General features: G+C 43.0%; 1 protein-coding gene across 3 annotated transcripts in view; it reads right to left on the minus strand.

Moving 5' to 3' along the window:
- Positions 1-12143, minus strand: part of bmp7b (bone morphogenetic protein 7b) — a 105364-nt gene extending 93221 nt beyond the window's left edge. For all 3 annotated transcript variants that reach the window (XM_066670843.1, XM_066670841.1, XM_066670842.1), the window contains exon 1: positions 11493-12143. In XM_066670843.1, the coding sequence (XP_066526940.1) occupies positions 11493-11895 (403 nt within the window). In that variant the 5' untranslated portion in view covers positions 11896-12143. The remainder of the gene's footprint in view (positions 1-11492) is intronic.
- Between the last annotated feature and the right edge of the window lie 4260 nt (positions 12144-16403).

A 16403-nucleotide genomic window follows, 5' to 3' on the forward strand; every position in this document is an offset into this window, starting at 1 on the left:
CAAATAGTGCTCTATATGGTGAAACACAACTGTCTCAACTTTTTTGTACTATGATGCAAGACATTTTTTAATAAAACTTATTTATGATTACAAAATAATATCAACTTTGTTGAAAAATGAAACTGAAAAAATCTAAATTGTTTCTTTGTACTTTAGTCAGTTAAAAAGAGAATTAACAAATCATAGATTTTTTATTTTATTGCATTTTACAAAATGCCCCAACTTTTGAAAACAAGGTAAAAGGTATTCGAATTTGTCAGGAGCGAGGGACGGACTGATGGAGCGGACGCATTCGCTAAAACACGGGATATATTTAATAACCAAAGATATAACAAAACACAGGCAAACTACAAAGGGAACTACAAGACGAGGACATAAAATACTGAGACAGAAAATACACTAAACGACAAAACTAGGAAACAAACATGACTTGACTAGAAACGAGATATAAACGACGCGACATGACAAGACCGGAGAACAATACATAATGAAGTGAAATGAACGACAAACAGGACGTGAAACAAGAGGGCTTAAGTACTCACACAAACGAGACGCACCTGAGACAGATAACGAGAAGGACGGGTTAACAGATGACACGGACAAGGAGGCGGAGACAAGGACATAAACAAAACAGAGCCATGTGCAAATAAAGCACATGGCGGGGACAACAGACTGACAGGACGAAGGCGTGACAGATGCCCCCCCCAAGAACGCGCAACTCCCGGGCGCGTACTCCTAAACCCCCCAGGAGCTGGCACTGGAGAGGGCACGGAAAACAAGACAGGACAACAAACCAACGGGTGACAGGACTCAGGACAGGACGGGAACAGACACAGGAGCTGGGGACACGACAGGACCGAATATACGAGACGGGACATGGGACATGACAGGAGACTGACAAAGGGGGGCAGCAAGAGACGAGAACGGACTGGACAGGACAGGAATGGACACATGGGACTTGACAGGGTTTTTGACATTGGACATGACACTGGATGGAAACAGGGACTGGACAGAAGACGGGACAGGTGACATGACTTGGTGCTGGGACTGGACGGGAGCAGAGACTGGTGACAAGACACTGGACAGGATAGGAACGTTAGACTGGACAGGGGTACGTGACTGGACAGAAGACAGGACAGGTGACATGACACTAGACTGGAACGGAGACGGGACTGGAGACTGGACAGGGGATTGGAAGGGAAACTGGGCCGGAGACAAGACAGGTGATTGGACATTGGACGGATACGGGAACTGGACGTGAGACAAGACAGAGGGTTGAAACGGTGACTGAACAAGGGGTTGAAACGGGGACTGGACAGGACTGACAGGGGACTGGACAGGAGACAAGACAGAGGGTTGAAACAGGGACTGGACAGGACTGACAGGGGACTGGACAGGAGACGGGACTTGAGACAGGACCGAGGGTTGGAACGGGGACTGGACAGGAGACGGGACTTGAGACTGGACAGGACTGACAGGGGACTGGACAGGAGACGGGACTTGAGACAGGACCGAGGGTTGGAACGGGGACTGGACAGGAGACGGGACTTGAGACTGGACAGGGCTGACAGGAGACTGGACTGGACTTGGTAGGGGAACAGGTACAAGGACATTTACAGGGACTGACACAAACACAGTGACCGGGACAGGGACAGAGACAAAGGCAGACACGGGTACAGGGACAAGGACAGAGACGGGAACCATGACAGGGACAGACAAGGGAACCAAAATAACAGGGCGGTGCCCAGGACTGGCTAATGTCTGTGTGGCAGTCTGAGGAACCAGCCTGGGCACAGTTCTGGGGATCGGCCCTGAAGTCCTTCGGGCCGACCTACGGACATGGACAGGGGAGGCCGTAGCCACAGTCACGGGGACAGGAGAGGCCGTAGCCACAGTCACGGGGACAGGAGAGGCCATAGCCACAGTCACGGGGACAGGAGAGGCCGTAGCCACAGTCACGGGGACAGGAGCGGCCGGCGCCGCCGCAGTCACGGACACAGGAGCGGCGGGCGCCGCCGCAGTCACGGACACAGGAGCGGCGGGCGCCGCCGCAGTCACGGACACAGGAGCGGCGGGCGCCGCCGCAGTCACGGACACAGGAGCGGCGGGCGCCGCCGCAGTCACGGACACAGGAGCGGCGGGCGCCGCCGCAGTCACGGACACAGGAGCGGCGGGCGCCGCCGCAGTCACGGACACAGGAGCGGCGGGCGCCGCCGCAGTCACGGACACAGGAGCGGCGGGCGCCGCCGCAGTCACGGACACAGGAGCGGCGGGCGCCGCCGCAGTCACGGACACAGGAGCGGCGGGCGCCGCCGTAGTCTCGGACACAGGAGCGGCGGGTGCCGCCATCGTCACGGGGACAGGAGAGGCGGGTGCCGCCATCACGGACACTGGAGCGGCGGGTGCCGCCATCACGGACACTGGAGCGGCGGGTGCCGCCATCACGGACACTGGAGCGGCGGGTGCCGCCATCACGGACACTGGAGCGGCGGGTGCCGCCATCACGGACACTGGAGCGGCGGGTGCCGCCATCGTCACGGGGACAGGAGCGGCGGGTGCCGCCATCACGGACACTGGAGCGGCGGGCGCCGCCATCACGGACACTGGAGCGGCGGGCGCCGCCATCACGGACACTGGAGCGGCGGGCGCCGCCATCACGGACACTGGAGCGGCGGGTGCCGCCATCACGGAGACTGGAGCGGCGGGTGCCGCCATCACGGAGACTGGAGCGGCGGGTGCCGCCATCACGGAGACTGGAGCGGCGGGTGCCGCCATCACGGACACTGGAGCGGCGGGTGCCGCCATCACGGACACTGGAGCGGCGGGTGCCGCCATCACGGACACTGGAGCGGCGGGCGCCGCCATCACGGACACTGGAGCGGCGGGCGCCGCCATCACGGACACTGGAGCGGCGGGTGCCGCCATCACGGACACAGGAAGCCCCGCAGCAACGTCCACGGGGGCAGGGGAACCTGCGACGTCATCCACGGGGGCAGGGGAACCTGCAGCGACGTCGTCAACGGAGGCAGGGGGACCTGCGACGACGTCCAAGGAGGCAGGGGGACCTGCGACGACGTCCAAGGAGGCAGGAGAGGCGCGCGTCGCGCTCACGAAGACAGGAGAGCCGCGCGCCGCGCTCTCGAGGACAGGAGAGGCGCGTGCCGCGCTCTCGAGGACAGGGGTTTGTGCTGCTCGCCGGGCTCGCGCTGGAGCTGTAAAGGGTTTAGGGGGTTTCACAGGCGCACCCATTAGATCACCTCGAGGTGCGCCCCTGTTAGCCTCAGACTTCAGAGCTCCGGAGGTGAGGCTAACAGCCCCTACCCTTAACGCCCCCCCAAAAATTTCCCCGGACCTGAGGGGGTAATCCTCCAGCGAGGGGGGAACTCCAGCACGGTTCTTCCGCTGACTCTTTCGACTCCCGCTGGCGCAACGACTCGATTCCCGAGTCGACTCCACCGCTATAGGATCCGGAACAGCGCCAGGCAGGAGCTGGAGCCGGCGACTCCATTCCGAGGCCGCTTTCAAAGCCTCCTCCACAGGATCTTTGTGGCCTGTGCGGAATGGAGTCCGGCGAACGGCACAACCTTTGATGTAATAGTCCGTGCTAGCTGCGTCCTGAGGGTCGTTCATTCTGTCAGGAGCGAGGGACGGACTGATGGAGCGGACGCATTCGCTAAAACACGGGATATATTTAATAACCAAAGATATAACAAAACACAGGCAAACTACAAAGGGAACTACAAGACGAGGACATAAAATACTGAGACAGAAAATACACTAAACGACAAAACTAGGAAACAAACATGACTTGACTAGAAACGAGATATAAACGACGCGACATGACAAGACCGGAGAACAATACATAATGAAGTGAAATGAACGACAAACAGGACGTGAAACAAGAGGGCTTAAGTACTCACACAAACGAGACGCACCTGAGACAGATAACGAGAAGGACGGGTTAACAGATGACACGGACAAGGAGGCGGAGACAAGGACATAAACAAAACAGAGCCATGTGCAAATAAAGCACATGGCGGGGACAACAGACTGACAGGACGAAGGCGTGACAGAATTAGAAATGTCAATGAGCAGTTAATATAAAAGCAGAGAAATACAGCAATTGTGTGAATTGAAAAGTAAACATTATTTTGTTAAAAATATGACAATGTGAACAGTCCAGAAGTACCTAATTACTAAAAAGGACATGAATCAAAAATTATTATGCTTTTTTAATTCTGTGGCATATCTATTGATGCACAGTATCAGGGCTTATGTAGCTGACTTATTCAGTAATAACATGGCATAACATGATATTGTTGACTAATATTATTTTTCCAAACAAAAGTATTTATTAGGATTATAGTCCATTTATCATATAGGTGCACTTTGTAATTCTACACAGACTGTACTCCATATTTTGCTCTGCATACACAGGGGACTTCCACAGGGCCATCAGGCACATAAATGCAGGATGAAATGGTGCTAAAAGGTTTTGCCAAGCAACAGATAAACTACAGCATGAAAATGCTGCATCAACACATTATACCGGTAATTTATAAACTCACTGACTCCCTGTTAAATATCATATTCAGTTTAAAATCCTTAAATAAAGCCTTAAATAAAGGGCACCCTTTCTCCCGCACCCTTAGATCTTCCACCACTGCCTGACTATCCATTTTCTCTTCCAATCTTTGCAGCCTAGGATACCATGCTTTCTCGAGATTTGCTTCCCATCTCTTGAACTCTCTTTCAGCAGTCAAACTCTCTCTGTCTTCTTTTAGGTCCAAACTTAAAATTCACCTATTCTCTCTTGCATTCAACCTCCCAGTGACATAGATGTTTGCTGTCTTTTGCTACATTACCTGTAACTTGTAAGCATTTGTGTTTTTGAAAAGCACTGTATACATGTAATTATTATTATTATTATTATTATTATTATTATTATTATTATGTAGTCCTTCACATATATGGTTAGAGGAGCTGATAAATTAAACAATGAGAGTAAAAACAATGCTATGACCAGTCTGTTTATGCTAGCTGTTATATTTTGTTACTAGGGCTTTCATGGTGAAAGAATTTCCTGTGTTTTAACTGGGCTCAACACTGCGATATGCGATATTACTGCCCCAGATTAATTAATTTATCTGGAATCTAGTGAATACATTTAACTGTCACCAGGAATTGGCCTGAACTGTTCCTTTTGCAGCTGCTACATTACGTGGTACTGGTGGATGTTGGGCTTTGATAACTGGATGATAACTAGCAAGATGAGATCTCAGCTTCACATTTCCCCATTTCACAGTAATATTGTTGGCATATATTTTCAAAACTGTTTTGTCCAAATTACCTGGCTTTTCATTTGGATGAAAGCCAAAATACTCCAAAACTGACGGATTTGCAGCTAGGTTTGCTGCCATTGTGTCCATTTTATTAAACCAAGACTGGCATTCAGCCAGTCAGCAACAGAAGATTTTTACAGTTGTGGAAAAATTGCACTCTTAAAATTTTTTAAAACAAATTTATTTAACATTCATAACAACATGTAAAACAAAAAAATGCAAAAAAGGGAAAACAACACACTAGTGACTGTTTTTGCCATTCCTTGCCGTTGGTGGGTCAATAGCATGGTATTACTGTACTGCGGTTATTGCGAAAACCCTGATTGTTATATTTCACATATTTCATACTTTGCTTTTTCAGAATAAAAAGCTTGTGTGTATGGTTTACATGATTTGTTCTTGGTTACCCTTGCTGCACTGTGCTCAGCACATGTCAGAGTTATTCTCCATACTTAAATGTAGTGTCTCACATTATATTCCGAGAATTCCCTTTTAGAAATTTTGACTAGAGTTTGTGTTGTCTTTCCTTGGTAGATTCACACACCCTCTGTGCCGGCAACCCCTTACATGTGCTATGTTCCTTTACATTTAACATGTAGGCTGTAAGCCTTTTATACATCTGTGCTCTTTAGTGAGGTGACTCAGACAAAATGTCTCTTGCCTCCAGAGTACAAAAAATACAGACCCACCCACCCGCTCTCGGTGTAGCAGAATAAACTGTCTCAGCTGCTAAACTTAACACAGCCCAGACCCTCTCAGAATATCTCAACTTGCAGAGAGATCCACGGAACATTACTCAACACCGCAAAGTCATAAATCTGAGCAACAGCTATACTACAGATCTCAGGAACCTTAGCCTATAATGCCACTACTGATTCACACTACTGATTCCTCTAATTCAGTAAGTTCTTGCAAGAGCCATGGGTCTTTAAAAACCATTTTAGCTATACCTTTTTTCCCCAAGTGTGGTAACATGATTAAAAAAATAATGTGTTTTGTTTTTGTATGGTATTTTATTGCACAGCAACACACATAAAAATTAATAACACCAGAAAAAAGGTTTTATCAAGCAAACATGCACTGTCAAAAAAGGTGCTATCAATATGTGTGTGAGCTGTTTCCTGGGCCACAAATGAATGCCTGTTGCAATCTACTTTTGTAAGTACTTGGTGGAGGAAAAAATCTAACCAGTTCTTAAAAACCCTTAGAATAAATCCCCCTGCAGCTCTTTCAAAGGCAGTATCTGTGAAATCAGATCTGGGCATGTTGTAATATTTGAGAGAGAGAGAGAGAGAGAGAGAGAGAGAGAATGCCACCCAGATTCAAGTAAGGAGGAAGAAAGGAAAGAAGCACTGGATGTGGCTTTTACACATTTAAAGGTATTGTAGTATTGTATATGACTTCAGTCCAATACACGTTTTCTAAAATACGGCAAATCTAGCAGTTCACTGGCTCTCTGGATTGTTTGTGTGCTGAAAAAAAGTCTTGTGTTACACCCTAGCCTGGGTTCTGCAAATGAGAAACAAATCAAATGGCTCCAACAGAGTAACACAACACAAAACAAGGTGCATTGAAGCGAGGGGTGCATTTGCTCCCCTGCTCAGTTCAAATATCAGTAATTCTTCACAATTATATAAATTGCCTTGAACTGCAAAATGTTTTATGTAGTTTTCATGATGAATGCATCATGAATTAAAGAAACTTGGTCTCAGTTTTCTTGAATTCAGTATATTTCACATCACAATACATAGCCTGATAATGAACTTGCACTTAACTGGTAATTCAGATGAAAGTTTATACTAAATTACCACTTCTTATCCTTTGATGGAAGCATGGATAATAGGTTTACCGTCAAGCTACCATTTTTTAACCCATACTTGCTAAGCAAAAATTTGGTATTTTTAAATGAAAAACTTTATATAACTATAAATGTAGGTTAAAATGCTCAAGCAACTTAAAACCTTAGCTAATACAAAATCAGGTAGACACCATCAGCATACCATAGAATGTGAAGTATGTACTATGTCAGGCAAGGTTTGTTACAAGATTGACTGAAATTGATTCAATACCAAAATACACTACCAAGATTTATGTATTTCCCACCTGAGATAAATGCATTATCTAAGGCTGAAGCGAAATCTGACTTCTACACATTTACAGCTATGAATTTCCAGTATTCATTTACTACCATTGAGATCAAATGAAGCTGGGGGATCTACACACGTGGACAAAATTGTTGGCACCCCTTGGTTAAGGAAAGAAAACTCACAACGGTCACAGAAATAACTTGAATCTGACAAAGTAATAATAAATAAAAATGCTATGAAAATTAACCAATGAAAGTCAGACATTGCTTTTCAACCATGCTTCAAGAGGATGATTAAAAAAAAAAACCTCAGAAAACAAGCCTGGACAGAAGTGACAGTACCCTTAATATTTGGATGTACAACCTTTTGAGGCAATCACTGCAATCAAACGATTCTATTAACAGCCAACGAGACTTCTGTGCCTCTCAGCAGGTATCAAAATACCTGAATTGGTAGAAGCTGAAACATGCCTTCTGGAAAAAGCACCCTTCAAGGTTTGAAGGGTGCCTTTTCCAGACGGCATGATTCAGCTCCTTCCAAAGATGCACAATAAGATTTTGGTCAGGGCTTATAGAAGGCCACTTCAGAATAGTCCAGTGTTTTCCTCTTAGCCATTCTTGGGTGTTTTTAGCTTTGGTTTTGGTCATTATCCTGTTGCAAGACTTATGACCTGCCACTGAGACCGAGCATTCTGACACTGGGCAGCACATTTCTCTCTAGAATCCCTTGATAGTCTTGAGATTTCATTGTACCCTGCACAGATTCAAGACACCCTGTGCTAGATGCAGTAAAGCAGACCCAGAACATTAGAGCTTCCTCCATATTTCACAGTAGGGACAGTGTTCTTTTCTTCATATGCTTCATTTTTCCGTCTGTGAACATAAAGCTGATGTGCCTTGGCAAAAAGTAAAATTTTTGTCTCATGTGTCCATAGGACATTCTCCCAGAAGCTTTGTGGCTTGTCAACATGTTGTTTGGCAAATTCCAGTCTGGCTTTTTTTATGATTTGATTTCAACAACGATGTCCTCCTTGGTCGTCTCCCATGAAGTCCATTTTGGCTCAAACAACGACGGAAGGTGCGATCCGACACTGATGTTCCTTGAGCTTGAAGTTCACCTTTAATATCTTCAGAATTTTTTCTAGGCTCTTTTGTTACCACTTGCATTATCTGTATCTTTGATTTCTCATCAATTTTCCTCCTGCGGCCTCGTCCAGGGAGGTTGGCTACAGTCCCATGGATCTTACATTTCTGAATAATATGTGCAGCTGTAGTCACAGGAACATCAAGCTGCTTGGAGATGATCTTATAACCTTTACCTTTGACATGCTTGTCTATAATTTAATATGAAGCATTCATACTAGGGCTGTGCCATATTGTATTGTGCGTAATAATATTGCAAAACTTTTTCAAATGATAAAAAATGTCAATATCATGATTATTGTGATATTCTGACTTGTTTACGTAATGACGTCATGCAGTTACACGTATCATGGCATACATTCATTACGTGAATCATTTAAGCACAGCAACAGGTACGATGGAAATTTGCTCTGCATTCAAAGAATTTGCTCCAAAAGATTAGTGACTTCAGTCATGTGTAGTTGGTTTGGATATAAAATATCAATATTCTATATATATAAATTTTATACAATGTCAGAATCTTGGTAAGTTATGGTTGTTTACAAAATAAGCAAATGCTTACACATTTTTTGTTCTTCCTTCTGAATGTTGGAAATTGTTAGATTTGTACAACAATAAAATGTTATATAGAATAATTTAAATAAGAAATTGAATACATTATTAATTGAATCTAAGTAATAATTTAAAAAAATAATAATTTTTCTTGTTGCAAGTGTGTGTTCTGGAAATTAATAAAAGTATTTTTCAGTGTTTTTTGCCAAGAATATTGTTATCGCCAAAATTCCCAGAAATATCATGTTATTATTTTAGGGCCATATCGCCCACCCCTAATTCATACTGTACCTTATTCAATAAATATGTTCATGCAATATACTATTGTGTGTGCAATGCATTTAATAACATTAACTCTTACACGCACAATCTTTTCAAGAGAAACTTTGTCTTTTGTCTTGTTTTGAAATGTGAAAAACCTTTATTATACATGTAGCACTACAGTTCAGGAAAAAAGAGTATATGTCCTTTATCACACACTGTCATTACTCGCAACACGGCAACACACTTTGAAAAACCATGTGCCCATGAATTCCAGGTAGACTGCAGACACACCATGAACCTGAATATGATGAAGCAGTTACAGAAGATTGATGGACACAGATTCACTGGATTTAAGAGTTGAATAGCCACAGAATAAGGAAAAATATTTCTAATCATTTTCCTCCTACTGCATTTAAATTAAGGAACCATTTTAGCATGATACATTTTGTGTGATACAATCTTCCAAGATGTCATCAGTTTAGTAGTAGTAGTAGTTTTACAAAAAATTAAATGGTCATTTGCATTTGCTTCATGAGGATTTTTTTTTGTCATTCCACACAAAGCTTTAGAGAAAACCCTGGCCTCAGAGAAAGAGGTTATAGCTATACAGGCAATTTTGGTCCAGTCCATCTGGGCCAGTTCATGTGCAAGATAAGCAACAATAATCATAATATATATAAACACAATACACATTAAATCACTTTTCTAATGCTTTAACAAACACCATTCAAGGACACATTTGTGTGCCTGCACAATGCCTTTGTAATAAAGTACAGCCCAGGTTCTGCATTATCCATTTGACAATATGCTAACATTATTGCAGTATGCAGCTTGCATTTCAGTTTTTCATTCATTCATTCATTCATCTTCTGCAAATGAATGCTTAAACCTGCTCAGGCTAACAATGGGACTGTAGAACACCTGGAACCACTGATTACAAGGCAGGAACACACCCAGTCATGGTGTAAGAGCATCACACAGTCTCACAGACACCTAAGGACATTTTATTTTCATATCCAGTTCACTTTGACTACTTTGAGGTGCATTAATTTTGGACACAGCCCTTCAAATGTGTACACAGCTGAAGCAGCCTCATAATTCCATAAAGATCACCATAAAGATTCTCTTATTTCCTCACAGTTGAATGGCATTAAATCCTCAAACATTTGTTCCAAAATCTAGAGTAAAGCAAAAAGGGACAAACATCATACTACAACAGTTAATTTCAGATTAAACATTGGATAAGCACATATATTTAGCCATATATGTTAGAGACATTGATGAAATTGCAAGATAAGCAAGGTGCAAACCACAACCAACTGCCAAGGGAGACAGGAAAACTGCAAAACAGATTTAGTTTTGGTTAACTTGTGTTTCAATGGAGTGCAGAAAAAAATGTCTTACATCATAAAATATGTGTACAGCGTTTATCGACTTAAACGTACAAATATGAGTAAACACTCTCTGTGTACTTTGCACTCACCTGTTAGCTCAGTCATCTCAAATTATTGCTCAACGCGGCTCTCAGTTGAAACACCTGAACAGGAACTGACAAACACAGCTGGCTGACAGACTGCAGACACTGGGGAATGCAGAACCTCTTTATGACCGCGCGGCTAATGTAGGCTAGGCTGTGTTTACCTGCCACACCAGAGTGAAATAACGCCAAAAGCAACAGCGTAGCTGTTACTATTTTTATATAGAACCGCAGAACAGCAAACTGAAACGTTTAGTCAGCGAACAAATTACGTGAAACACACACAGACACACACACACAGCGAGAGAGAGAGAGAGAGAGAGAGAGAGAGAGAGAGAGAGAGAGAGAGAGAGAGAGAGAGAGATGTTCTTATTTTTGTGTTATCTTTTTAGAATACGCTTTTGTGGTGTAAGAAACGAATGGGCACTACTGTGTTTTGTGCAGTTTCCTGTCCAAAGCTGCATCAACGGGCTGGGTCTAAACTTCATTTTCTAAACTTCGTTTCATTTTCTTTGCACTATGAGTAACTTTAAAAAAGTGTGCAAGAAACTAAGTAAAGAGAACTAGTTATACACAGTGTGAAACGGGACAGCAGTTGTGGCTGATGGCAGATAAAAGAAAAGCTTACCTAGATTGACAAAGCTCATGACCATGTCGGCGTCGTTGAGGAAGTTGGTGTCTTGTAGTGTGGCAATGGGTGGTCCCTGAGTAGTGAAGACGGGCTTGTACGGGTACGAATAACCCATCTCGTCTCCTTCCGTGGACATCGCGTTGTACAAGTCCAGCATGAACATGGGCGCGGCGTTGTGTTTGCCGTGGAGGTGCGGCCGCGGCCGGTGAGGCAAGCCCAGAATGGACAGGATCTCTCTCTGCATCTCCCGCCGCTCCTGGCTCTTAAGACGCCGCTGAATAAAACTGGAGTGGACCACGTTGTCCAGTGTAAAGTTCATGAAGACGGTGTCGGCCAGCACAGCGCAGCCCCACAGCAGGAGCAGCAGCGCGAGTGCGCGAACGAACAGCACAGAAGCCATTACTGCAAAACTTTGTTTAAAACCACATTAAAAGTACAACCGGACAGTTCAAAGTACAGCTAGAGACGGTTTCGGATTAATTTAGTTTCCTCATTTCGATAACAAGGAAAATGTATTCTACCCAGAAAAACGCATAAAGACCTTAAGTCAGTAACTTGTCCGCTGAGTTATTTCTTCGCCTACGGGCTTGCTTCTCGTTTGTGTTGTATGACTTAAAGAGCCGTGAGCGCGAGCGGAGCGTAGTTTTGCTCTCTGGTTCTGAGCGCTGCATAGGTTTAAGGAGGCGCCGCGCGCAGGGAGGAGCCAGTAAGAGAAAGAGCAGAGAGTGAGACAGGAAGAAAGCAGTGAGTGAGATAAAAAGGAGAGAGGGAGCTGAGAGAAATATCTGAAAAAAGTGTGATTAGTGAAAAATGGAGAAAGTGGGAGATGAAAAGAAAGCACAGAGTGCAGGTGAGAGAGAGAGAGAGAGAGAGAGAGAGAATGAGAAAGATTGAGAACATTGGAAGTCAGATATAAGACACTGTAGAAAGCATGAGAAAAGGAGACCAATCAAAGTGAGAGGGAAAATGTTAAAATGCAGAAAAAACAAGACCAATGAGATTAAAGGAGAGGTAAGGCAAGAGAGCAAAAAGAGAGCAGAGGCCAAACAAGAGAGCAATGAGAAAAGACAAATAAACAGAGAGAACAGACAGAAAAAAGCTGAAGAAGCAGAGAGGGATGGGAAAGTACAGCATAATGAAAGAACACAGCAGCAAATCAAAGAACAGAGCAGAGAAAAAGATAAAGCTGAGAGAAATCTGGAGTGGAAAGAAAGAAAGAAAAAATGAAGGAAAATACAGGGGCGCATTCATGCAGTTCAAAAATCAGCTAAATGTGCTGGATTGAGAGCTAGAAATAGACTTATAAAACCAAAGGAGACAAAGAAACAGGGAAAGGTTACAAGGCTGGGAAAGGTAACAAACAACACAAACAAGTAAATAGAAAATAATGTAACAGAACTGAACACCAAACATCCAAAGAAAAAATGATGAGCCTAATGAACATAGATACAGAAACATTCTGACCAGCTAAACATTCCACAACCTCCACCCCTCCCCCAGCTGCACACAGAATCTGCCAGTTAAACAGCAAGACCACTTGGAGTGTCTTGCTGCAAAGCTCTACCTAAAAGGTGAGGAAGGTACAGCAGAGGCCAACTATAATGGCAAACGAGAAAATACGTTGTGCCCTGTGTTTCTTTGTTCATGACTAAAAAGACTAAATAATACAGAACACATAGTAGGCTATAAAATATGAGGTGATCAGATGGGCCAAATACAGCTCAGAAAAGTTCCAGTACAAAAGTACCAGAAAACAAGAAATACAACACTATTAAACCCCTTTCTGGACCCCATATAGTTTACAGTAAAGGAGTAAGATTTATCATAAAACAGCAGAAAAGCATATGTCTAATCTAAACACAAACTCAGAAGAGGATGACTAGTTTGATTATATTAGTGAGCTAGTATCTGGATTATATTAGTGAGTTAATTTACTGCAACAGCCTAAAAAAGAATTAGAAAAATTAGACATTTCAAAATGGGGATATTTGGGCATTTCAAATACATTTTGGGAAATAGATGGACACACATTTTGATGAAAATAAAATTAACAACATGGAGTTATCAATGACTAAGCACAAGTGTAAAGATGAATACAACTATCTGATGGCATCTTGAACTAAACGCTAATAAGTTCTAACTTTGTAACTTAGATATGCCCTCTGTAATGCAGTTAAATTTGGTTCAGAGTGTGTAATACTTATGGAAATATTGACTAATACACCTATATATAAAATCAGAAAAATGTCACCCTTTATAATTACAGAATTACCTGTGTGAGCATCAGTCTGTTGGGTTTTCTTTTTACTTTCCTTATGAAGCCCAAAATCTTGAGTTATGCAAAGTGTCTTGAGTTGAATTATTGAATATTTATTGTAACAAATTGACAAATGTATTAAAAGAATCTAATTCCCACACTCAGAGATCAAATTCCTGCTTTAAACCACATTGTCTGGTCATGTCCTCTCCCACAGATCCAACTCTACAGCAGAACATGGGCCTGCAGAAGCAATGTTGACAGACCTGAGCCCTGGCAGTGAACCTAAATAAAACATCAGAAATTCAGATATAGCAGAAATGATCCAGAAATGACACATTTTTTGAAAAAAAAAAATTGCTTTAAGAGAGTAAAGTATTAGGGTCACTTACCAATTAAGAATTTGACAAATGGGACAAACTCCCAATAAAAGAAAACAAACATTCATTCATTCATTATCTGTAACCACTTATCCAATTCAGGGTCGCGGTAGAAAACAAACAGTAAAATTCAAAACAATTCAAAAATTGCAGTCAATATCAATTAAAGATAACTATACAAAACAAAAAATAAATTAATTAATAAATAAAAAAGTCATTTAAATTCTACAATATAACATGGAAAGCTATGGCCCTCAAGAACTAAATTGTGGAAGTTTACTTGAGCACAGTGACCTCGACCTAGACCTAGAGACCAGGAGAAAATGGAAGAGACAATCTAGCAGCTGTAGGAATAAATAAAACAAAAACTGAGCTGCACTTACAGACTAAATTAATAAAAGGATTTACAAATATTAGCAAGTAATATCAAAGTTTTAATAGCCTCTCTAATAAACAGAAACTACCATATAACAGTTTATGTTAATTGATCCAGACTCACCACTCACTAAATGTTAACCCTCTTCCCACAAGAGTATTGCTATGGAAATACAAATGAAGCTGACTTTGCCATGCCAATAGAGCACTTTGAATTGAACTGAACTGAAAAGCAGAGGGGTTGTCACACAGCTCCAGGGACCTTGGGTTGTAAGTTTGAACACCTTCTCGGTTGACTCTTTATGAAAATTTGTTGTGTTCTCCCCATGTCTGCGTGAATTGCCTCAGAGTGCTCCGGTTTCCTCAAACAGTCCAAAAACATGTCAGTGGATTGGCTACATAAACCATACAAAAGTGAGTGTGTGTGTATTATGCCCTGTGATGGAATTGTGCTCTGCTCAAGATGTGTACCCGCCTTATACCCTACGATTCTTGGTGGGGTCTGAACCCACCATGACCCTGAATTGTATAAGTGGTTACAGAAAATCAATGAATGAAAAGGAGAGGGAAAAAGGAGGGAGCAGGGACAGTGGGAAAGAGAATGAAGATAAAAATGCAGAAGAGAGAAAAGGCAGGTGAGATGAAGTGGGATGGTGGGAATGAAGCACCTCAAGAATTCGGCTTTTAAATCATTCACTCTTTCACATACATACTCATACACTTACTCAAGTGTAGGAACTGTAACACAAGCAGTGCCTTTCTCACATACTCACACAAAGATTAAAAACCTGTCCACAAGGGAGCGTTATTCATTGCTTTACATCAAGGACACAGTGTACCTGTTTGAACTTGAAATTTAGAAGGAGTAAGATTAAATAAAAGAAAAAGATAATAATGAGGAGGAGGAAGAGGTCATGTAAAGAAAAGCAGAAAAAACAGAGTGATAGAAAGCAGGAAAGAATATCGGTTTGCTCTTCATAGTGAATGTCGTCTGGTGATGGAGGTTCTTATCAGTAACAAGCTTAAATTTACAGTTTTGCAAGAAAATCCTGATATACACAGATGGACAAAATTGTTGGTACCCCTGGGTTAATGAAAGAAAAATCCACAATAGTCACAGAATAGTCACCTTTTCGATGAAAATGAACAAATGAAAAAGTAAACTCATTGAACAGGCTTGGACAAAAATTATGGTGTTAAATCAAGGTGTGCCCACTAATTAGCATCACAGGTGTCTACAAACTTGTAAACACTGGGCATATATATATATACCAGCATCCGCCACTGATATATATTAATATATATATATCAGTGGCGGATGCTGGTCTTTAAAGGAGGGGAAGCTCAATTTCGGCCTACATCATAAAATGTGTCGGTTTATTTATACGTAAATTCTAGCCTCCGTTCCTTTTCAAGAAAATGATCTGTGACCCTGTCGTACCAACAAGGCGTCTTTTCCAGGGACTTGACTAGTGTCTTCTCAATGGCCAGCAGAGCTAGGCTGCTTAAACGGCCTTGGCCCATGTGAAGTGTGTCCGCCTGTGAGTGCTTTGTGAGGGTGGAGGGGCTCAGCAGCACCCGCTAGAAACTGCGATAGAAGTCAGAAAGAGTGATAGAAGTCAGTCTCCAAACACAAGCAGCTACAAAAAAACCCACCAGAAATAGAAGCTCGATTTGTCGCTAGTTTTAACAAAGAAAATGCCGCTAAGAGTATTAAGAAAGTCTGGTTCAACGCAGAACAGAATGAAAATGTATTGCTCCCACGGATCTTTACACCAAAGGATCGCTGATTCGCTCATTTCGCTGTCAATCAAAAAGGGATTCAGCCTCAGACAGATCATCCAATCATCATGCAGAAGCTGAGCGTCCGGGCCAACCCACTGCCCCATAGACCCC

The sequence above is a fragment of the Hoplias malabaricus genome, chromosome 5, assembly GCF_029633855.1.
Source record: "Hoplias malabaricus isolate fHopMal1 chromosome 5, fHopMal1.hap1, whole genome shotgun sequence".
Classification (NCBI taxonomy): Eukaryota; Metazoa; Chordata; class Actinopteri; order Characiformes; family Erythrinidae; genus Hoplias; species Hoplias malabaricus.